At 45.4% G+C, this 22,410-nt stretch overlaps 2 protein-coding genes across 5 annotated transcripts; both read right to left on the bottom strand.

Moving 5' to 3' along the window:
* Window positions 1-8,460: 8,460 nt before the first annotated feature.
* Window positions 8,461-20,001, bottom strand: LOC108160727 (putative uncharacterized protein DDB_G0277255). Of its 4 annotated transcripts, none has more exons than XM_017294908.2 (5): window positions 19,758-20,001; window positions 11,943-13,157; window positions 11,502-11,882; window positions 11,306-11,434; window positions 8,461-11,231 (listed from the first exon to the last, which is right to left on the bottom strand). In XM_017294908.2, the coding sequence occupies exons 2-5, from the start codon at window positions 13,155-13,157 to the stop codon at window positions 10,767-10,769; spliced, it is 2,190 nt and encodes a 729-aa protein (XP_017150397.1). In that variant the 5' UTR covers window positions 19,758-20,001; the 3' UTR covers window positions 8,461-10,766. The 4 variants fall into 4 exon arrangements, with proteins under 4 accessions (XP_017150397.1, XP_033246234.1, XP_017150396.1 ...); XM_033390343.1 differs by lacking the exon at window positions 19,758-20,001 and adding an exon at window positions 17,435-17,627; XM_017294907.2 differs by lacking the exon at window positions 19,758-20,001 and adding an exon at window positions 14,085-14,228.
* A 553-nt stretch (window positions 20,002-20,554) lies between these two features.
* On the bottom strand, window positions 20,555-21,854 carry LOC108159442. Its single transcript, XM_017292730.2, has 4 exons — window positions 21,572-21,854; window positions 21,248-21,516; window positions 21,023-21,188; window positions 20,555-20,967 (listed from the first exon to the last, which is right to left on the bottom strand). Exons 1-4 carry the CDS (start codon window positions 21,573-21,575, stop codon window positions 20,828-20,830), a joined length of 579 nt encoding a protein of 192 aa, XP_017148219.1. The 5' UTR covers window positions 21,576-21,854; the 3' UTR covers window positions 20,555-20,827.
* Between the last annotated feature and the right edge of the window lie 556 nt (window positions 21,855-22,410).

Below are 22,410 nucleotides of genomic sequence, written 5' to 3'. Positions count from 1 at the left end.
GGAAATTTCCCTCTTCCCCTGTTGATCTTCCTTTTATTCATCTGCTGCTGCTGCTTTCCCGATAGTTGTTGATATTTTGAAATAAAATATCAATTTCTGTGTAAACATCAACAAGAGACAACGAATGCATGCGGCACCGAAGTCATCTGAAAGCCAAGTCAAGTCCAGAGGGAAAGAACAACAACGGAGAACCGTCTACCATATATCATCTACCCCTCATCCTATCCAAATGATGGCAACGGCGTCGGCGGATGGCGCCAACGATGACATGTCCGGCCTTGCCATGTCCTACTTGAGTGGTTTACTTAGCTGCCTTATGAAAATATCCAATGCTGTGGGCAAACGCAAACACACGAATGCATCCAGCAGCCACAGCCACAGCCACAAGCAGAGCCACGGCGGACCTCTCACCAAAAACAGAGGAGAGGAGAGGAGAGGCGATCCACAGAAAGTGACGCGTCACTGTCACTCACACACAAATGCACCACATCATCGTCATTATGGGCTCAAAAGTCGCCTCTGTGGTGCTCCCTGGGAACATTCTGTGTCCGTATCCATGCCCATATACTATATACTATATACTATACTATATCGAATTTGGAATCATTCCGGCTTGGCATATGCGATCTAATCTGAGGCCGGGGCAAGCGCCAGAGGAGCCCCAGAAGAGGAGACCAGACTCTTGCCCAGATTGATGGGCCTGACTGACTAGTTGGATAAGTGCTTCCTTTTTACAACATATTTTCGGCTCAAATTACAAGGTGAGTCCGCGAGGGAGAGGGGTCTGGGAAGGGGCCTGGGACGGAGACGGAGACTGGGCTAGAGCATGTGCAAGTCGTCAGACCATCCGACAGTCGTCAGCGCTAGAAACACTTGAAAGCGCAATTATCAGTAGCCCGGGCCAGCCCCGTCCCGGCATTAAGTATACGCCACATTGTCAGTTAATTTTCCCCAATGCAAGAAGCATTTTCGGCCATTTCATGTTTTTATTTTTAGTCCCGTCTCGCACCGTTCGCGCCGCCTCGGCACCGTCATCATTATGCATGATGTGACACTTTTGACCCTATTTCCCTGCACCATCCTCTCCACCAATTTTCGGCCGCCTCTTGGCGTCTGCGGTCTGGGCTAGGGGTCTTCTGGTATTGGTAGTGGAATCGATAGGCGATAGACGAATACCATATGTCCCCAATTAGCCGGCGACGTACCTCGCCCCCTGGCCACGTAATTGATTTACTAGTTTCCAGGCAGCATACCATTCTATACTTCCAGGGAATGTGTCATTCGAGACCCATTGACCAATTACATGAGCAGACAAAGACGGTGGAAGAAATAGTCTATTGAATGGTTCCACCGAAGAGGTGGAAGGTGTACTGCCCTCCAGTTGCTTCTGTTGTTTTATCCAATTAATGCGTCGTCGCCGCAATTTCGAGGGTTGATAATTATTAACGCCCGGGAACAGTCAAACAACCTCTGACTCCTATGGACCCAAAGAGAGGGTGTGTGCTGTGCTGTGTGGCGGTCCTGCATTTACATATTTTACAAGACGACTCAATTAGGTTAACCACAAAAAAAGCCTCGCTGTAAAGGTTTACACACACAAATTTCAAATTGAATTTATGCACCCTCCAGGAAAAAGTGTTTCTCTTTCTGTTTTGTCGTCAATTTGTAGAGAGTTTCCTTCCACATCCCATCCTCGATTTCAGCCTCATTCTGGGTGCCGTCTCGTTCGAAAATTGCTGTTCAACAACTCCCCCGAACAAAAGCCCATGGTTACAGTGGAATGCACTCTCATTGTGGGTGCACAAAATATTTGGACAGGCGACATTAAAGGTTTGTTTTTTCAAAGAAAGAAGAAAAATTGATGAGGATGTTGTATATGGGCTGGAATGACTTAATAGAAGAGATACTCGAACATTCATAGAACTAATTTTAAAAAAGAAGTTGGGACTCCATATAGTTTTATATAGCCAAATATTTATAGAAGTGGACTATTGAATCCGTTTCCGGAGAAGTTTTCTTTCTACCATCTGAAAAGAATAGTCTCTGAAGTCTATTAAATATCGATTTCAAGAGATGGTGATAGATGGACCTGTTCTAGTATCTCTGGTTTGGGCTATGTTTGCCCCACTGTCCTCGGAGATTATTGACAAAGGGACCAAACAGAGAGACAGGCAGACAGTGACAGGGGGGGACGTTTACCACAATATAAAACATTTAACGTGCACATCTTTAAATCTTTTGACTGACATTTGCTCACTTTTTCGCCGCCTGTCTGTGGGTGGGGTGGGATGATGAGGAGAGTGGGTGATTGAGAGGGGGGAGAGGGGTACAGAACGAACCCCATCATTAAGTGCGTAAATGTACTGTAAATAGACAAACGCGCTTTGAATATATTTCATCCAAAAGAGTTGCATTGTTGTCTCGCTTTTCGGGGTGGGGAAGAGATTCAGATTGAGGAGGAGAATGGGCAGGGCGGGTGGGCCTGGGGGCCCTGGGTGGCGGAAGCAATGCAAATTCCCCGAGCAAACAACAGTCGAAACACCGAGAAAGGCCCATCTGTTCCGGACTGTTCCGACAATTGTGAACAGTCAACAAGGCGAATCAATAAATTCCGACTTTATTATGATAATTTTTCGTGACAAATTGCTGAAGAGTGGTTCGGGGAGTGAATTAAATGTCCCGAGGGGCTTGGGAAAGGCTTGAACTTTGTCCAAATATTTGCAGCATTAAATGAGCAACGCAAACACTTCACACATGCTCCAGACTTTAACCCTTTTCTTGCGGCGAGGACACTTGCAAGGGACGACTCCTTCGTATCGCTCCAAGCGAATCCTCCCACTCTAGTAGAGGGCTTGTGGGCGTGCCCGTGGGGCACCTGAAGCCTCACCTGAAGCACCTCTCCAGTGTGCTTCATTAATGGCATTTACTGCACCTTCGGTTGCGGAATAACTCGACACTCGTACTAATTGTCGCCGCCGAGCATCCCGAATGAAAGATGAGTCGCTTTCCCTTTTGTGTGTCTAATGAGATTTTCCCCGGATAGAACCATCGATATATATGTACGTACGTAAATAGTATATATAAAGATGGGGGAGTCATGTTCAGACGGGGATTCCGATGCCGATGCCGATTCGGTTTTGGTTTTGGTTTTGGTTTCGGGCGAAAGGTGCAGCAGACAGACAAAGGAACAGGAGGCGTCGATCCGTAATTCATAAGAGCATTGAAAAGGCAGTAACAGTAACAGTCACAGTCTCAGTCTCAGTCCCAGTCTCCCTTTATCTGTATCCATCAAGATGATGTCTTCATCCTGGTTCTGGTTCTGGTTCTGGCTCGGTTTCTGGTTGTGGCTCAGAAAAGGAGGGCGTGGCTATTGTGGTTGCGTCTCGGTGCTAAAGAGACTCGCCTCTGCTGGGGTCTCCCTTAGTCCGTCAGTCCCTCGGATTCGGATTAACAAAAGCACTCAGCCAACTCCGATTCTGATTCTAGAAACATTTCCGCTGCTGTTTCTGTTTCTGTTTCTCTTTCAGTTTGTGGCATTGTTATTCTTGCCCACAGACCGCATGGATTTACAGATTTTGAAAACGGATTAGACGGAAAGACGGGGAATGGAATGCATTAAATGCTCTCGCTGCCCATAATATTCATGAGGCCGGCTGGCTGGCTGGCTGGCTGGCTGGCTGGCTGGCAGATTTTCCATGCGATTACTGAAACTCCATGTAAACGGTTTTTCGCCCCGATACCATCGTACATCGTACATCGTACCCATCGATGGCTAGATACGAGTAATCTGTACAAATTCTGGTTGTTTATAATGACATATTCCCCCGATAGCTGTGACTGGGTGTAAATGGAACTGTTCAAAGTTTGTTGAGAGAATTAAAAAGCACTTTCCTTCGACAGATAGAGGGATAGAATCCCTTGGTAGCTACAGCAATTGGAAAACTTAATTGGAGATGCACTAAGTTAATCGGCCAGCGGTTGCCTTCATTCGAACTAATTAAACTAAATTGCTATTCCAATTTTCCACTTGCTGGCGAAAAGATGCCTTGGGACAGACCATCCTCCTCCCATCATCAACATCATCATCTCGTTTAGAAAATTGAGGCTGCCCGAGTGAGCTTTCCCATTGAAATCATCTCTTGTTGGGAGATTGAAAAATCGTATTGAATTACTGAAACAAAAGTGAAATAGGCAGACCATAGACCTAGGAAAATTGAAGTTAAATCAAAATCCATAATGTTGCCAAATGGTCCCAGCTCTATTGTGTCTTCCCCAGCGATTCCCGATTGAATTATGAATTAATAAAGATGTTTGCCCGCAGGCCAGATTTGGGTTACGCCAGCCAAAAGACAAAAGGGGAATCCCGGAACCCAAGTTCTCTGGCTAGAGAGAGACAGAGTCCAACCCCTATGGAAATGTTCTGTGCGTTCGTTTCGTTCTCTTTGGCTCTGGCTGTGGCCGGGCTGATGCTGTTTTGGCTTTTTGGTTTTTTGGATTTTGGGCAAAAACACACATACAAATCCGTTACAACAACATGCGTGTAACTTGAGGATGCACTTTTCCTGCTGCTGCCCCTTTTATTGAAAGATAATTGGGTTCGCCAGACGATGGGAAAGGAGGGCAGGACCCGGGCGACCAGACAGGCGTAAAGAACGGACGTTACCCCAAACCTACGATTCGCAATTCAATTGAGATTCAAATTCACTTACCCCCACCTTTCGTCGGAATCAACTTATTATATTTCAAATGGAAGTATCTGACACATCACCGCCATCATTCGTAACGCCCTCATCCAAGCCCAGTCCCAGTCCCAGTCCCTGCCCCAGTCCTGAACGCTTTTGACGTGTAAATGTTATCTCTTTTACAAATTAAGCCCGACTACGTTTCCTATGCCGGATTTTGGGATTCGGAGATGGCCTTGTGGTGGCTTTTCGTGTACATACGAGCGTATCGTGTATCTGTGGATGTGCGGCTGTGCGTGCACCACCCTCGCCCTCCCGCCCGACCGCTCGAATCCAAAAAATGTCCAACAATTAAATGTAATTTGAACTTACTGACATGAGCGTTAACGCTCCCATGCGAGATTGTGCGAGGAAGAAGGGGCAACAGCAGGGGCCGGGGCCCAAATAAATCTGCTTGGGGGATCACCAAGAAGTGGATAGATAATATTTGAGAGCCATTGCTTTGTTAATTATTTGCCTCGCACAGATTAAAGCAAGAAATTTATTTCAATTTGAAGATCAAATTCGAGGGTCTTAGAATATTTACGGGGATGCACATATGTATAATATCCATTAGAGATGCGTTGCCATTACTTTTTAGATGGGAATTTCCTTTATTTCCATAAAGGACAACCCATTGGTTCATTTTGGAGCTGCATTCCGAATACTCGTTTCAAAAGCATCTCCGTACCTTTGGAGCAGAGCAATTTGTGGAGATTAAGCCACCCGTACGGCGGCTTCCAAACGGTGTAGAGTGTCGCCCAAAGTGTCAATGGGACTTTTTAATCATCCATTGGTTGAATTCCCCCCATATCGACCTTACTCCGCTCTGTGGCAGCCTCTAATCGGTTTAGGTTCGCCTGCCGCACACACTCACCCACACGCGGCGATACACGGCAGGGAGGGAGGGGGAACGATGCACATGTCGCACAGGAGAAAATGATCCAATCCACCGATGGATGACCAGACTCCAAAGGAAGACCGCAACTTGTGGGAGTTTAGTGGTGAGCCTCTTACACTCGGCCAAAAAAGAAAAATCTGCCAAAACTCTTAAAAAAGAGTTGATTTTTGGCAGTTTTTAGCAGGCCCGTCCTGCCTTGGAGGTGTCACTCTCATGGCTGACGTCATGGATCGTCAAACGCCGTTTCAAAACGCATCTGCATGTGTGCGTTTGGATATCTGTGTGTTCATGCATACATATATGTACATATGTATGGGCGATACGTATGCCAAATCGGCTTAAGGGCAAGTTATCGGCATTTGAAAATAAAAACAAGCGCATTATTGACACCAACCCGAACAGCATAGATTTAGCCTGCCCAGCGATTTTGATATGTGGAAATACACTGAGAGAAACACAGGAAGAATCTTAATTTGAAATGCAATTTTTTGACTAGGGAATACCTTTGTGAATACCCTGTAGATTTAGCTATTATTTGAGACTGTAGACAATTTCAACAAGTGAAGGGTGTACGCAACTTCCCACAGAATTTTCTCAGTGTAGCCCATCGGCAATGCTTCTGGCAGGCTGGAAATAAGGATGACGATGTCAAAGCCTCCGTCTGTCCGTCTGTCTGCCTGTCAATACGTTTTCCATTTGTCGCCTCTAATGACACACATATTTAGGTGTTAATCGCCTCATTGGAACGCTGGCAGCGGATTTGCTCGCATTGTTGTCCGCTGCGGCGGAGTCGGGGCTTTAGGCTCAGGCTACGGCAACGGCAACGGCAACGGTTCCGGATCGGCCCCAGAGTCGGTCTTAGGGTAAATATTGATGCTGCGATTATAACTATTGATGCGTTCACAATGGAGTTGCCGGGCATTATCCGCAGCCGATCAGCCAGCTAGATCTGCCTCTCTGTCACTCTGCCTATCTTTCTCTCTCTCTCTCTGCCGATTAGTCGTGACCGGCGACTCAGTCAATCGTGTTTTGGCTTTATGGCACATTATCCCCTAAATCGCAAACAAAACTGCAAACAAATTGCCGCAAAGCAAGACCACCGAAAAAAAAAGGAACGGAAAAGGAAAGAAAGACGAAAACATATGGGATCGGGGCAACCAGAGCATATGCTCGGAATCCGGATTGGGATCGGATCGTGAAGGTATTAGAAAAATTGTCAAATGGCTTCAGTGGCGACGGAAGTGAGCTGCCAATGATACCATAGTCGTCTCTTTCTCTCCCTCTCTCTCTTACAGGGTTGTTTGATTGAGTCGTTCGTAGGTTTGTACAAACGAGTATGTATATCCGACAGATTTGCTAAATATTCGGTCTGTTGACGAATATATTTTTCTATTATACTAAAATGGTTCCAAAAAAAGTAATTCCATATCATTTTAAATACATACAAATATGTATATAATTGGGGTATTAACTATATTCCCATGTAATGACAGATATCAAATCTCCTTCATTCTCGTTTCGAGCAATATTGTAACTGATATATAAAAATGACCTCAACAAATCAATTAATAAGTAAATATGTACATCTGTACATACATATATCAATTGCTCTCAGCCACTTAATAATATTTATATGTATAATCCATGATTCTTGGTCAACACATTTAAAGAGATTCTCGTATTTTAGTTTTGAGATGTGCTAGGAACATAGGAATCCATATGTTTTAAATGCATTTATTTACATTTTTGATGACATCCCGACGGGGGTTTGTCATTTATGGATTTATATAATTGGGACTCCACTTTTAATCAGGGTATGCCCTGAATTTCAGAATGTGGTTGTATTGCAGACACACAGAAAGATGATTATGTGACCTAACACATTTTCTTAAAAATAAGCTCGAAATCATTCATCTTTATCATATTTACATATGTATTGATGTATTGATTGCTTTGATCCATTGGGTATCATATGTACATATACGTACATATATATGTATGTACGTATGTATTTACATATATCTGTGATTTTATTTGTCTACTTCCAAGAACTTTTGGATTGCTATGACGATGTCAGATGTTTAATCTAACACATACATACATACATATGTACGTTATTAATTGTTCATCTTTTATCCGAGCTTATTCAAAGCTAAATACAAAAATCGAAAAAAATATGTAGACACCCAACGTTGTAGGGAATTATGTATGTAATGAAAAAAATGATATTAAAAGTCAATATTCGATACGTTTAATAATGCTATAAACAGGACTCTTACACCTTTCTATATTTTACAGTTTTTATCCAAAACTACGTCTTATCTCTATTTACTTGCTCCATTCATTCATAAATACATACATACCTACTTTTACTTTCTCATTTTTTCAGTTCTTTTTTAACCAATAAAAACCGTTTTCTCTTTCCTTTTCTCGCTTGATTTTAATTGGCTAAAAACGTTTTGCACATTAACAGAGCTCTGTGAAGCTTAACAGCGACGAACTGCTTCTCCCCCAAAGCAAGTGGTTCTGTGAACTGCTTGCAAGTACTGCATCCACTGCTTGCTACCGTTAGAGATTTGAAATGTCCTCAAATAAAACGCCTTGCTTTGTTGTTTTCAACCATTTTTATTTCAAAAAAAAATTAACATGCCTTTTAGTTGTAGCTATAATTATAATCACTAATTAAGTAAATGTTTTGCTTCTGCATTTGGTGTTTTTTCCACTTTCATTTTTCTCTGTTATCGATTTAATTCTATTAAAATTCAACACGAAGTTCAGCTAAAAATTGCTCAATCGTTATATTCAACGTTATACGCCTTTGATTTTGAAATGGATTGGTTTTTTATAACAACTGGATGCTAGTTTATTAACAAAGTTCAATGCGCACGCAGGCGTACGTGTATGTATAAAAACAAAAACATAATTAATCCCTAGGATAGATTACTGAATATATGTATACTATATTAAATGAACACAACAAACCATTTTTACACAAGGGAATTGGCTAGAGAAGAGCAACAGATTGTAAAAAACGATTACCATATCTAGAAGAAGAAGATAAAATGTACAATGCGGCTAACAGAGATGAGAAACAAATAAAAAGTCTAACAAAAATCTCCGACTAATGATTAATTCTAAATAAGTGTAAAGATCATTAACAACCGAAAGAGAAGAACCTACACATTGGGGATGGGTTTAGCTTACGTTCCTTATCTTCTTCATTTTTTTACACAGATTTTTTATGAATAAGTGGTTTACTTTCGCTATCAGGCCTAGAAATTTGTGAACATCATGGACGGATGTTAATCTGAAGTAAAATTTTGCGCACAGTGACGCCTTGCTGACTGCATACAGCCCGCGACGGGTTTATAGTGGGGCAGGAGGTAGGAGAGAATGGAACTGGGAACGGGAAGAGGGGAAAGGGGAAAGGGGCAAGGGGAATATTGTAAATTTTGATTTACACTAAAGTTAACTATACTAATCAACAGCTTCGTGACCCGTTGGCTTCTCCATTTTGTTTCCTTTGTACAGTGTTCGCGCACACGTGCTCGTATCATGGATGTACATATATCTACTTATATACTTGTCAGTATATTTATAAATGTGTATGTGTGTGTACTTATGTAATGCTATATCATAGGCATCTAAGGCATAGTTTTTATCTAAACAATAAGGTTTTCATTTCATGTTAATCCATGTTTCAGTTTACCAATTATTTACAACAATTTCGTATCACAATTGTAATTTTTGCATGTTCTTTGCGTTTTGCTTGTTTCAAAAAAGGTTGCTATGCTTTGGACACACAGTGGGCGTTGTATGCAAACTGTTGAGCAGCACTGTGCGGATATACATATTCGAAATGTTACTTTTGCTACGTTGCCGTTACTTCATTGCTTCTTTTTATTGCTTTCTTTGCTGCTTTTGTTTTGTTTTGTTTTGTTTTTGCTTTGTTTTTGCTTTGTTTTTTGTTAAGTAAAAGTAACGATTATAATAATTGAATTCAAAATTCGTTAACCTCTTGCTAAGCTAAAACAAACTGTGTCTATGTCTGTATCGGTATCTGGTATCTGTATTTGCATCTATGTATGTATCTGTACCTGTGTTAGTGTGAGTGAGGGTCTTGTATATAACCTGGCTATGTGTGTGTGTTTATATATATATCCTGTTTTACATATATGTAACGTTGCTTATATTGCTTTTCATATAGATCTGTATAATTAAACTTGTTGCTGTTCTATTAAACTCTGAAAACATAACAAATTTAAAGCCTTTGATGAACATGTTTAGGCATTTTGATGTACATACGAGTATGCATGCATGCATATGTTGTGCATATACGATGCTATGTTCGATGTGTGTATATGATGAGTGGATGCGGGATGGTCTGCCCAGTTTAAAACCATAAATTGCCACCTTTGAGGCGTCCCGTAACTACAATGCACTAAACCGACTTAAGATCACTTACGTCACAGGAAAGTACTGTACTTGTTACGTATTCCGTTTACATATCGCATCATGACGTAAGTGTTGCTGCCAGTTGAACCGGCTGGAAATTATTGCCAAGACTTAAAGACTAAAACTACTAAACCTAATGCATAATAACACTACATAACAGGGTTCGGTTCGGTTCGGATCGTATCTGTTCTGTTCGGGGAAGATATTCAACATCATATTCTGTTGTTTCTGTTTGTGTTTCTGTTTCTTTTCCTTGTCACGTTAAACGTTCATGTAAAGTTTCGATTCGTTAAGGGATAAGGTAACTACGTAGCTCTCATTCCATGCTGCCTCGCCTGCAGAGGCTCCGCATGCAGGTCATAAAAATATGATGAGTGTTATCTCTATATATAACTATATATATGTATAATGTAGATGTAAACGTAGATCTAGATGTACAACTAGATGGTAGGTGTATAATCATTTGCTCTGAGCGTAACTGTGTGCCTGGTTGTGGAAAATCTCTCAAAATTGAGCTAAGTAAATATTCGGAATAAGCATTCGCATTCGCATTCGCATTCGAATTCGCACTTGCTCTCGCATCCGTGTCCAGCTGTGGAGGTTCTCTCCTCCTGCGCCAGACCCCACCGCCCCCCACCCCATCAAAGTGCCAGCAAGCAGGCTTAGATGCCGCTGGCGAACTGTGGCTGCTATTGATGACTCTTGCTCAACAGATGAGCATTGAAGTCGTAGACGTTGTTCAGCTGTTCGCCGCAGATGTTGCACTTCCACGGATTGCTCTCGCAGTGGCAGCCCTTGTGGAGGAAGTAGAGCGTCTCGTCGGGGAACTCGATGCCGCAGAAGTGGCAGGTGAGGATGAGCTTGCGATTCAGCAGATCCCCATCCTGCCCCGTCGACGTGATCGTGCCGTTGCAGATCTGTGTGGAGCCGGACCCGTTGCTGGGATTCGGCACCGCTGATGCGGGCGTGCCACCGCCGTTACTGCTGCTGTTTACGCCACCCGATCCAGAACCCGAACCCGACCCATTGCTGAGGCTGTTCGACAGCACGCTGTTGTTCTCCAGGGGTGTGGCATTCCGTGTGATCCGGTTGTTGGCCTTGGCGCATATTCGACGTTTCAGATCCTCTCGCAGGAGAGATTTCAATGGTGAGACCTGGTCAAAAGTCAACAAAAAAACCATCGTAAACATCGTTGGATAATAGGTTAATGATCGTCCGATCTACCCACCTTAATCAGTGAGGTTCTGTTGTTGTTGTTGTTGTTGTTGTTGCTGTGGTTGGAAGATTGTTCTGTGTCGCTGCTGGGATCGCTGCCATTGACCTGCAACTTTTTGTCCACATCCTCTGTCATTGGCTCCTGCATTAAAACGAGTACATATTAGCCTATGATCATTCGGTAGAACTACCCCATCTCTAACACTCACCTGCTTGATTGGTATCAGGCTGATCGAGGGCGTTATGTGATTCTCGTGGTGGTGGTGATGGTGATGGTGGTGCTGCTGGAGATGGCTCTTGAGGCTCGTCGTTGTCGTGGTGCTCGACGTGATCGGTGTGGCCTTTGTGTTGCAGTCCATGGGCAGCTGCAGCTCCACCGGCGACTGCATGATCAGGGCGCGATCTTTCACCTTCTCCGCATTGGACTCGCTGTTTCCATTGCTAATCACACTAATTGTATTGTTGTTGTTGTGGCTGTTGCAATTGTTGTTGTTGTTACTGCTGCTGCTGCTGCTGCAGTTGTTGTTGCTGTTGTTGATGTTGTTATTGTTGTTGCCCTGCAATGCAGATTCACGCCAAACGCAAATCAGCTGTGGGGGCTTACAATAAGCAAGGGGGATTGGTGGAGGAGATGCTCGAGTGGAACTTACGTTGAATAGCTCCGTGTTCCCGTTCTCGCTTAGCGTGGAGATCTCCACGTGCGGCGTGAGGAAGTGCATGGGCGGTGTGGCGTTCTCCAGTGAGCGCATCGACTCCCCGCTGTCGCTCTGATGACTGGCAGGAGGAGGCGCCACCGAGGACGACTGCTGCTGCTGCTGCTGTTGCTGCTGGGCTGTAACGGGCACGGGAACGGGACTCATGCCGGGCGGGACATAGCTGGCAGCAGCCGCAGCTGCCGCCGCCGAAGCCTGCGACTCGAGCGCCAGAAGCAGGGAGGATGTGCCGCCGGGCCCCGGGTTGTCCAAGTCGATCCCATGCCGGTTAAAGAAGTGGATGCGCAGCGATTTCATGGACCCAGCCCGGTAGCTGCAGAGAGGGCAGGTCTTGACCAGATCGTGCTGGCCGACGTGCTCGTTCTGGAAGTGCGCGCGCATCGCGATCTGCCGCTGGAAGCCGCGATTGCAGATGGGGCAGTGGTAGGGCAGCGTCTTGGTGTGGGTGGTAAAGTGCTCGGCCAGGTGGTCCTTGCGGAAGAATCGCTTCTGGCAGACTCGGCACTCGTACGGCTTCACGCCCGTGTGCCGCATCTTGTGGCGCCGCATATTGGCTCCGTTGGAGAACTTCATGTTGCACACGTCGCACTCGAAGACCTTCCTGGAGCTGCTGCTGTTGCCACTGCCATTGCCCGCCGGCGAGGAGCTGGCCGAGGAGCTGGACCCCCCGTTACAGCCCGACGATGGCTTTCCAGTGTCCATGTGGCTGAGGCTCATGTTCTCCGGCTCCCCCAGATCCTCGCTCTTCAGACGGACCGAGGCAGCTGCTGCGGCCGCAGCCGCCTGTCCGGCCAAACACTGCACCACGTGGAGGAGCAGCGAGGCCCGGGAGCTCGTTTCGAAATTGTCACATCTCTCGCAGCGGAATGTCATGGGCGGCGAGTGGGGGCCGCCAGTACTGAGATTCGTGGGTGTCGGCGTCGGCGATCGTGGCTCCGGGAGCTCTGATTCCGAGGCGGATCCCGAGACGGACGCATCCCGATGGGCTGCAGCCTCCTTAAGGCTGCGCAGGGCCAGTGCATTGTGGTGCAACAGTGCTGCCGTGGTCGGCGTCATATCCACAATGAGGCCCCCTCCCACTGCCACCGAGGGGCTGGTATCCTTGAGGGCCAGCTCCATGCTGCTGGCTGCAGTGCTGATCGTTTCGGCCATCTGCAATGGATAATGGAGGTGGATAAGTGCCAAGATTAGTCGAAGCCCCGCCCAAAAATCGATGACAAGTTGCGGTTTTTTTTTTTTGGCATTTCAAGTGCTTCTAAACCCCAGACCCAAACTCAGACTTTGACTTCGACTCTAATAAGCCAAATTGGTGTCAGCGACGAAGCTTTGCTGGTAGTGGAGGTACGGGCGGCGATGGAGGAGGGAAAGGTGGCCAGGAGGGGGCGCGGCTGAGGGGAAACCTGCGGCGAATTCGCTAAGAACCAACAACGACCATTTTTGGGCGGCCTCCACATTGTGGCTGTAGCTGTGTCTCTGGCTGTGTCTCTTGCTGTTGTTGTTGTAGTTGTTGGTGGTGGCACGTTGACGTTGACTTCGTGCGGGGCCTGCTTCTATGAAAATACCAAAGTTATTGGGGCCAATTACTGGTCTTGCAGGTGGGCAATCGTTTGGACACCCATACAAAGCCAGAACAGAGTGTTCGAAGATTGTGGAGACCGCGACAACACCAACAAACACACAAAAATCATTCAAAAGTTTGTTTGCCCCAACACACAATGGGGGGATTCGCCATAGAAACTTTGACGGATCTTTGAAGCAGACTTTTTTTATGAGAGAAACGATTCCCATGCTGTAAGTACTTAAAAGATAATATTTCACCCAATGTTTTGCTATATGGTTTAAATATTTTGATACATGTATCTGTATATGTATATTGTATGGGTAATGGTAATTTATAGCAAAAAACCATTTCTAAACTAATTCTGAATGAACCTTTCACTCAAGATTTGATACAAGAAGTTTGAGTATGGTTTTGGAAACTTTTGAGATTGAATGGATCATAGAAATATAGCTCTACGATGAATTCATCATTCATTTCTGTGTTTTGTTTTCACAAATGGAATTCAGGTTGTGCCTTACCTGGTTCTGCATTCGAACTTTTAGTAAATTAGTAAAATCTCAGAGACTGAAGGTTTTAAATGATTTCATAGTCTGTCAGGGATCGTTGAGTTCAGCTTGTGCCTATGTTGTGAGTTTTCCATGTAGGCTTGCTGAGACGCGTGTCACTTTGTCTGGGTCGGGTCTGGGTCTGGGTCTGGCCTGACGGATATTTGGCAATAGGTCAAATGTGAATACTACATACATACATATATGTACATGTGTATATGTTCATATGTATGGTATATCGGTCAGAGTATAAATCATCATCCATAATCATTCCGCAGAGCTGGTCCGAAGCTCTTCTCGCAGCTAATTTAATTCAACCTTGAATGCTGCTTGTGCATTAGCATTAGCCAGATCACAAAAGCCAAGAGCCAAGAGCCATGGGGGACGACCTCAGCCCCAGAGCTGAAGCTATGGAGCTTCCCCATACCGACTATCACCATTCGAGTGTGTGTGGATGTGTGTGCATTTCTGGTCAGCAGATTGAGGGCGCCTTCTCATCGCCTCATCACCATCACCATCATCCGCAGAGCAGATTGAAATGTGTGTCGTAGGGCCTACCCTGCCCCCCGTGTGAGAGCATAAAGATATCAACATAATTACGAATTCACTTTTCGATGCATAACAGGTTTCGCCGACTGACTCCCCTCTGGGGCCCCATTTGAATGTTTGAATGCTTGAATGTTGTAAACCTGTAAGCATTAGCCGCGGCCAGCGGGCCAGCGGGCCAGCGAAAAACTATAGCACAGAAAACGCACAAAAAGTTGGTTTGCATTTTCAGTAATTATGAGGGGCTTTTGGTTTGCTTTCGGCTCTGGCTCTAGCTCTGGCTCTGGCTCTTGCTCTGGCTCTGGCTCTTGCTTTGGCATTATAAATGCCATAGTTAGCCCGGGCCTCGAGTTGTTGCCAACCCAATGGAGTCATTGGGTCAAGTTTTAAAGTGCAACTGGGTCATGCTTTATCATTATCGCCATCATCATCATCCTCCACATCGCTGTCCACCATCTCTGGTTGGGCGACCCAACTTGGTCTTGGCTCTTTGGGTTCGGTGGTTCGGGGGTTCGGGGGTTCGGGGCTGAGGTCTGGGGTCCGGTGGGGTGTGTGTCCCGCATTTTCACTTGCTAGGTGTTCCCAATTCGGAATACCAAAAGCCGAAAGCAAAAGAAAATATGTAAGCGCCAGCGCCTGAGCTTGAGCTGCTCCAGAAATGAGAGCACACACACAAGTGAGCGACATAATTGGAGCGCTTTGAGAGCCCTTAATGATGTTGCACAGTGTCCGCAGAATGGGGGAGAAATGTGCGCCAATATTGGGGCTAATTTTAGAGCGATTATAACGTAAATTGAACCTAATTCTTGGATTCTAGGAAATACAGCACATTCTTCCAGTGTAAATGTAAGAAAAGCTTCTATTAAATAATTATTCAGGGAATTGCTTCTTAATATAAGGGATTTGTGAGCTGAAGACCAACAGATCTGAAGATCTTCCTTGATCCGTAGATACAATGGCACTCAGACCAGTGTGCACAGTCGCTTGTAGGCCAAATGAATCTTTTGGATAGCCTCAAGCCTCGCCTAGCCTCACGATTCCGATTCCGATTCCAATTCAAATTCAAATCAAAAGCCGAGTCCATTAGCATTGCATTGACCAGTCGTTGGAAGAGCGCTCTTCGAATGGTCTTGGAATCTGAATTCAAATCCAAATCCAAAGCGGACGCATCTTGTGGTGGTGCGGCGATGGATGCTTAAGGCTGGAGGCCCCCCACTTGATCGCATGCAAAAGAAAAAAAACCAAAAAGAGACAAAAGAGAGCGTATAACTGATTTGACCTTAGCAGGCATTTGCCTACCGGTTTGCTAGTGCGACTCTTCAGAGGAAAAGCAGGGGAGGGGATCGCGCCCTCTGTGCCATTTACTCAAACTGCTCCGGCTGTTCCATTTGTGCCTTTGGCGTCACGCAACGAAGTGAGTCAGTCGGTCGATGGAGCGCTGTGGCGTCTCGAGCAAATCAATGAACCATTCCCCCCCCCGCAAACAAAAGCAGCGGCAACGGTAGCGGCAACAACAAGAACAAATGAGCGTTACATGTGCGTTGAAACGAGAACCAGAACGAACCGAAAGAGACACAACAACAGAGAGAGACGTGAGACAAGAGCGAGAGAGAGAGGGGAGAAAGAAACCACTTTCCATGGCGACACACTTTTATATGCTACGTGCTCTTTTGCTACTTTTGCCACTGCCGCTGCCGCTGCAGCAACAACAACTTGGACTCGGGTTCCCCATAATAGAAAGTGGAACAGGAATTTCCCCCCCATCAATGCCACCAAAACGGAGGCAGCGGCAGAGCACGATGATTTCATTTTGGCCTGCACTCATTGCGAAACACTTGCCACGGCCAACAACCAAATGGCGGCAACAGCAACAGCAATAGCACCAACAACAAGCGGACATCGAGAAAATCAAGAAACGGCAAAAAAAGATTGGAAAAAAAATAGTTCAGTGGGAGCAAGAGGGAGCCAACGCCAAAGCCAAAGCCAGAGCCAGAGCCAGAGCGGCAGACAGCTGAGTGGCAGGCAAGCAAGACCAAAAGAGAGAGCTCTCTCTTTCCCCACTGACTGTCTTCGAGTGGAGCGCATGTCCCATTTTTGTTTATGGTTTGCCGCTGCGCTTCTCTTGTTGTTGTTTTTTTTTTTTGTTTCTATCGCAGGTGCATGCGCGCTCTTCTCTTTGCTCTTTTTGCTATGGTTCTTCTTCTCGCCTGTGGTTGCAACAATTGCAATTTATCAGCATTAGCCGCGTGAATTAATTTCTAATTGATGGCCTATGCAATGGGCTCTGCCCCACTTCCGATTCCGTTTCCCGACCCCACTCTTCAGCTTCTGCTGCTGCTGCTGCCGCCGCTACTGTTGCGGCTCTCTCTTTATCACTCCCTCTCGCTGCTCTCGCTGCTCTCTCTCTTTCTCGCGCTCTCTTTGGTAAGTGGCACTGGCTAGCGTATAATTTTTGTTGTGTTGACCTAATTATACGCTCATTTTGATTCACTTGATTTTCTCTGCTCGCAACCACACACTGACGCACACATGGACGTTTCGTCACTGAGACGACAAGTGGAGCAGCAGCAGTGGCAGTGGCAGCAGAGGCAGCAGCCCCATTGGGGCAGGCGACCGTAATTTCTTGTGGTTACTGGGACGCACATTATTGGGTTTCCACAGAACATGCACATGCTAGGGAGCGGGTAGAGGGAGGATGAATGTGGAAGAGTGGCAGTGTGGGAGTAAAGGCGTGGGCAGGTGTAAGGGAAAGAGTCTTAATCCTTATTCACACTCACTATTTATAGCTGAGATATATCTGCATGTAGACCGTGGGATTCTGTGGTAATCCAAACTTCACTTTGGGCAAAGGGAACACGGGGAGTGACATAGGCTCGAATCCAACTGAAACGTTGTGCTACGTTCAAATTCAAATTCAGATTCGAAAATGCAATGGCAGTTCCACCAACAGCCCGTCTGACACGACCAACCGACTGACTAGGAGACCCAACTGTATCTGTCTCTGTTGTGTTTGGGAACGGAAATGCCAAGGGTGGCGTCTCGGCCAAAGGGGGGTCGTTCAGACAAAGTCTGCGCCCCCCCCCCCCCAAAGAGGGGCAAAGGTAGAGGAAGAGCCAATATTTGATGGCTGGGAATCTTGAATCAAATACATTTATTTGGGATATGCGGCAACCTCCTAGGGAATCCCCCTCCCCTCAGCAGCACCTAACACTACTACCACTGTCAAAGATTTGCCAATCGTTGGCGCGCTCCGGCTCTCCGACAGACACACACATACGCAGACTCTCACAGTTACAGAGACACAGATCAGCAGCAGGCAGCAGCAGCAGCAGAAACACCAACACCAACAACAAGACGCAGCAGAATTTGAAATTAGGTCAACAGGTTTGGTTGATTGTGGTAGTGGGCCTGAGCCAGTTACTCGAGCGTATGCCGTCCGTCGTCTTTGCCTACGACCTCGGCTGTCATCATCAAGAGAGAAGCAGAAGCAGAAGCAGCAGCGACGGAGGCAGAGACAGCAACATCCAAAGCTATCGCTGCCGCCGCCAACGCAATATGCGTTCCGTTCGTTCCGTCGTTTATTGCACCAGAGTTCGTGCAGTTTGCAGTGGCTGTGGGGGAGATGCACTCGCAGACACACACACACATTTATATATATATCAGAATTGAGCACACCGCAGTGTGGGTGCAAGGGGGAGACAAGAGGGCGCCCGTTACATTTGGGTAAATGAACCAGGGATGCAGCACAACTTCAGGGCTTCATTGAAGCATAGAAAAGGGAACCCTTTGTAAATCAAATCTTTCCAATATTCTTAAAACAAAAGCCAGACCGTAGCAAATATCCGCTGCGTCCGTTGCTGCAAAATGTTGCGAAAATCCGCATATGTTCTGAAATGGAAACTCAACTGGCAACCAACTAACTTGGGCTTCTGAATTGATTTCGTTGCAGCCAAGAGATTTCCACATACTTCTTAGTTGGTTTCTGTGTCACAATCACAATCGCACACACATACAGCGATGCGAAAAGGTAGGCAGAGACGGTCGACGGCGGATGGCGGATGGCGAACGGTGGAGGGAGTGACAAGACAGAGAGGAGGAATAATGAGGCTCCCAGAGAGGCAAAGCTGCTGCAGCCACCTGCAGCAGAGACAGAGACAGAGACAGACACAGAGCCAGAGCCAGAGGCAGCGCGGCAGATAATCCCAGTAGAAATTGAAACTAGTCGCTGCGGCAAGTTTATAGAAAACTGGTATAGAAAAAAGCACACATAGAGGCAGGCAATCGACCTTGTAGGAGTATATTTTGTCTTGGAGCATGCCCGTAAACTGGGCCAACGCGATTGCACTGAAATCAGGTGGGCGTGACGTAGGTAAATATGTTGGCCAATGCGGCCGTCTATCTGTGTGTTGGTGTTCGTGTGTCCCAGTGTGTCTGTGTGTATGTGTGGGAACGTTTTTGGGAAAGCAAGCACCTATGTAGATGCCGATGATGGTGCTGTGGTAGCTGCTGCTGTACCCTTGGCGCCCATAATCCATAACAGAAAATCCAACGAAATGTGTCGCAATCCAAGATCCGAAATAGCCATCATTCGAAGGGAGTTTCGTAATTACATACTATTGTGCGATACATACCCGCCAAAAGAGATTTCTATAACCAAAAACAGCCTTGGATGTGGATGGATGTGGTTTGGTTCTTGCCGTCTGTCTGATTTTTATTCAGTTTCTGATGTTTTCTGTTACCTTAGCATTAGGCACAGCTGGAGTCTTTTGCAATGCTTCTCGAAAAAAGAAACGTTTTGTGTTTGGCAATTTTTAGATTTCAAAATACCACAAGGTGCATTCTAACACACCACACAGACACACACACACTCACTCACTCGCGCTCTCTGGTTCGCGCGCTGTATCTCTCTCCTTCGTTCGGGCACCTTGCCTCTCTCGCACTCACAAACACACACACATAAAAACAGAGCTGCAATTCTTGGATCTATGTTTCTCAATGGGCTCGAATGTGGGCAGGGGCTGGGTGGCAGCGACAGTGGGGGATTTTGCAATTTGCGTACACTTTGGAGTCGCGTCGCACACTTATTATCCAACAACTAACCTCCTCCCACAACCCGGACTCGGGAACGCTGCTGCAACTGGAACACAAATATATGCACGACAGAAACGAAAGGGCAAGCGCAGCGGATCGGATCCACAGTTAAAGCCTAAATAATAACAACAATAATAATAAGAAAAAATGTTAACGGACAACGCGCGCGTCGTGGCCACATCCGAATGGGCCAAAAGAAAAATTTACACTGAAGCGGTGTCGCAAAACGACGAGGCACCACCACAGAGCAACGGCGGCAGAGTGAGCTGTTGTTTCTGGTGCTGCTGCTGCTGCGCGCGGCTTGCGCTCTCCGGTGAACAAAAACAACTCAAGCGATTCCGATTCCGATTCCTCAAGGCCTACTATTTAGGCCAAAAAATAATGTACCACAACAGCAGCAACACCAACAGCAACAACAAGAAGGTGAACAGCAACTCGTTTGCTTTGCTGCTGGTTTGTCTTACAGAAATGTAAACGTTCTAATTGAGTTCTTATTTATGGCCAGTGGTTGTAGCTCCACCGACATCTGCTGTGCACTGTACTGTGCCGCAAGTGTACTCGTAGTTCTTGCCATTACCATTACCATTACCATTACCCATAGTGCCAAAACAATCGGAAAATGCATTTTATCCGGCTGCAGCGACCGTTTTCCAATGGAAATCAAGATTACCGAACTCTGTAAAGTGCGCGGGCCTTCGATTGCCCAACACACCACTGTTTCCTCTATCAATCAGCTTCGACCTGTCCTGTTCAGGTATTCCAGGATCGTCTAATTGAGATTGGATTAAATGATAAACAAAATGATATTTAAAATTAACACAATAATATCTTATTATTTTAATGAAAGTAAATTATGTTTATATAAATAAAAGAAAATTAAATCTCCCAAATGGGTCAATATCTCTCTTAAGCCACACAATATTCTTAGGTGTCAGATCTCAGATCTTCTCCATGTACCATGTGCTTCTGTACCAGAGTATCTGTTGAGGCTGTCCACCTCGTTCAGTGTCTTGCAGATGTCTTTGTCATTATAATGTTACTAACTATGCGATTTTCATTCTTAGCACAACTGTCTAAACTCAGTCAAAGAACTTGTTCAATTTACTCCTCCTTTTCACATCGTGTTTTCTTTTATGATACCGACGTTTTAGGGTGTGGAAAGTAATTCTTATATCTGCGATGTAGTCTGCTTCAGTGTATCCACTTCTTTTTTGAATCTCTAAATAAATACATGTTGATTAACAGATATGTACATTATATGCATGAATATTCACCATAGATGGTCCTGTTAATATTCTTAAACTGCCTAAACGGCTGTTTGTGGTTAACACCATCGAAGTTGAAGCCCATTATTATTTCCTCTCCGAATATCTTGGGTATACTATCCTTCAGTGGCTGGATGATGCCTTCTGGCCGCAAAATTCGCTTCATCATAGGAATCTGCAGAGCTTAAATTAATATCTGCGAATTGTAGACACGATCTTGCACTATGTACTCACAAAGCTATTTCCGGGATTGGCCAATTCAGAGTCTAATTTTTCCAGTTCTTGCTGCTCTCGCACTGGGAAATATTCCGTTCTGATCTCAGTGGGTTCAGTCAACGGCCCATTAATGTTTGGCAGTGGGTTTACTTGACTTAGGAGAGTGATTATCAAGTCTTGATTGCTCAAGATGTCATCTAATTTGTCCTGCAGCTCTATTATTTTGATTTGCAATATCTCATCGTCATTGGACGAGAGCGGATCTTCTTTCTTCCTAGTCGCAAATGCTGTGGATTGAATTTAGTACAATAAGAACGGAATATTGTTGGAAATGTGTCTTACCCATCGCCTGGAACAGCAATGATATGCTCGCAGTTATGTATGAAACAATTTGTTCAGCTTTAATTGCAAAACTGGGCGCTCGGTTTATTTTTGTGTGGTTACCGATTACATAGAGATGCGAAGCACCGCATTGTTTTTATACTCTCTTGTGAGCTATCGTTCATTGCGCATTTCTAGACGCACCACTCGTTGTTGTTGCAACTAGCCGATGATTGCCCTCCTCTATTCGATAAGTATCGCGACAGTGCTCTTTAGCTCCCGCGAGTATATTACAACACTGTTTTAATATAAGTGCGTTTCTCGGCGCATTTGCAGGTTTGCTCCGTTTTGAAAATTTGTTTACACATTAAAGTAGCGTGATGAATTCTCGAATTAGATGTTAAAGTGTAGTTGAAGTGCTTGTCCGCCTCTGTGTAGTGTTTTCCTGGTGTTTGTCCATATTTTTATAGCGTAAAACTTTGTTGAAAATTCAATACTCGCCGCTGTCTGGAGCGGCAGTGTCGCCGTCAATATAATTACTGTGGCCATAAGTTTACATAAGAGAGAGAGAGTCGGCTATAATGTTTGCAGAAATGGCGTCGAAGTGTGTGCACATGGCCAAGACTTTAGACAATGGCCGGGGCTGCTTATTAATAATTTGTAGCTGAGCTCGCATTTTATCTATTTAAAATGCATTCACAATCTTGAAAGCTATTGGAAATAGTCAAGTTAATTGGAAACTGGCATTACATTTCATATCAAGCGCAGTGTACACCATTTTGTCCGGTTTTTTATTCCGCTTTGTGCGCTTCATTCGGTTTCAATGCCCTCGTATTCAGTGTTGCCGAGTGCCGCGGCAT

This window comes from Drosophila miranda, chromosome 3 (genome assembly GCF_003369915.1).
Source record: "Drosophila miranda strain MSH22 chromosome 3, D.miranda_PacBio2.1, whole genome shotgun sequence".
Taxonomy (NCBI): domain Eukaryota; kingdom Metazoa; phylum Arthropoda; class Insecta; order Diptera; family Drosophilidae; genus Drosophila; species Drosophila miranda.
Note: the sequence above shows the minus strand (reverse complement) of the source record. Positions and strands in the feature narration are given on the sequence as shown.

Excerpts from the sequence above, each read along its gene's own strand:
- LOC108160727 (XM_017294907.2), bottom strand. Across the intron at positions 11,435-11,501 it reads GCCTGATACCAATCAAGCAG|GAGCCAATGACAGAGGATGT; the intron begins GTGAGTGTTAGA and ends GTTTTAATGCAG. Across the intron at positions 11,232-11,305 it reads ACAGAACCTCACTGATTAAG|GTCTCACCATTGAAATCTCT; the intron begins GTGGGTAGATCG and ends ACTTTTGACCAG.
- LOC108159442 (XM_017292730.2), bottom strand. Across the intron at positions 21,189-21,247 it reads CCAATCCCGGAAATAGCTTT|ATTCCTATGATGAAGCGAAT; the intron begins GTGAGTACATAG and ends TAAGCTCTGCAG. Across the intron at positions 20,968-21,022 it reads TATTAACAGGACCATCTATG|AGATTCAAAAAAGAAGTGGA; the intron begins GTGAATATTCAT and ends GTATTTATTTAG.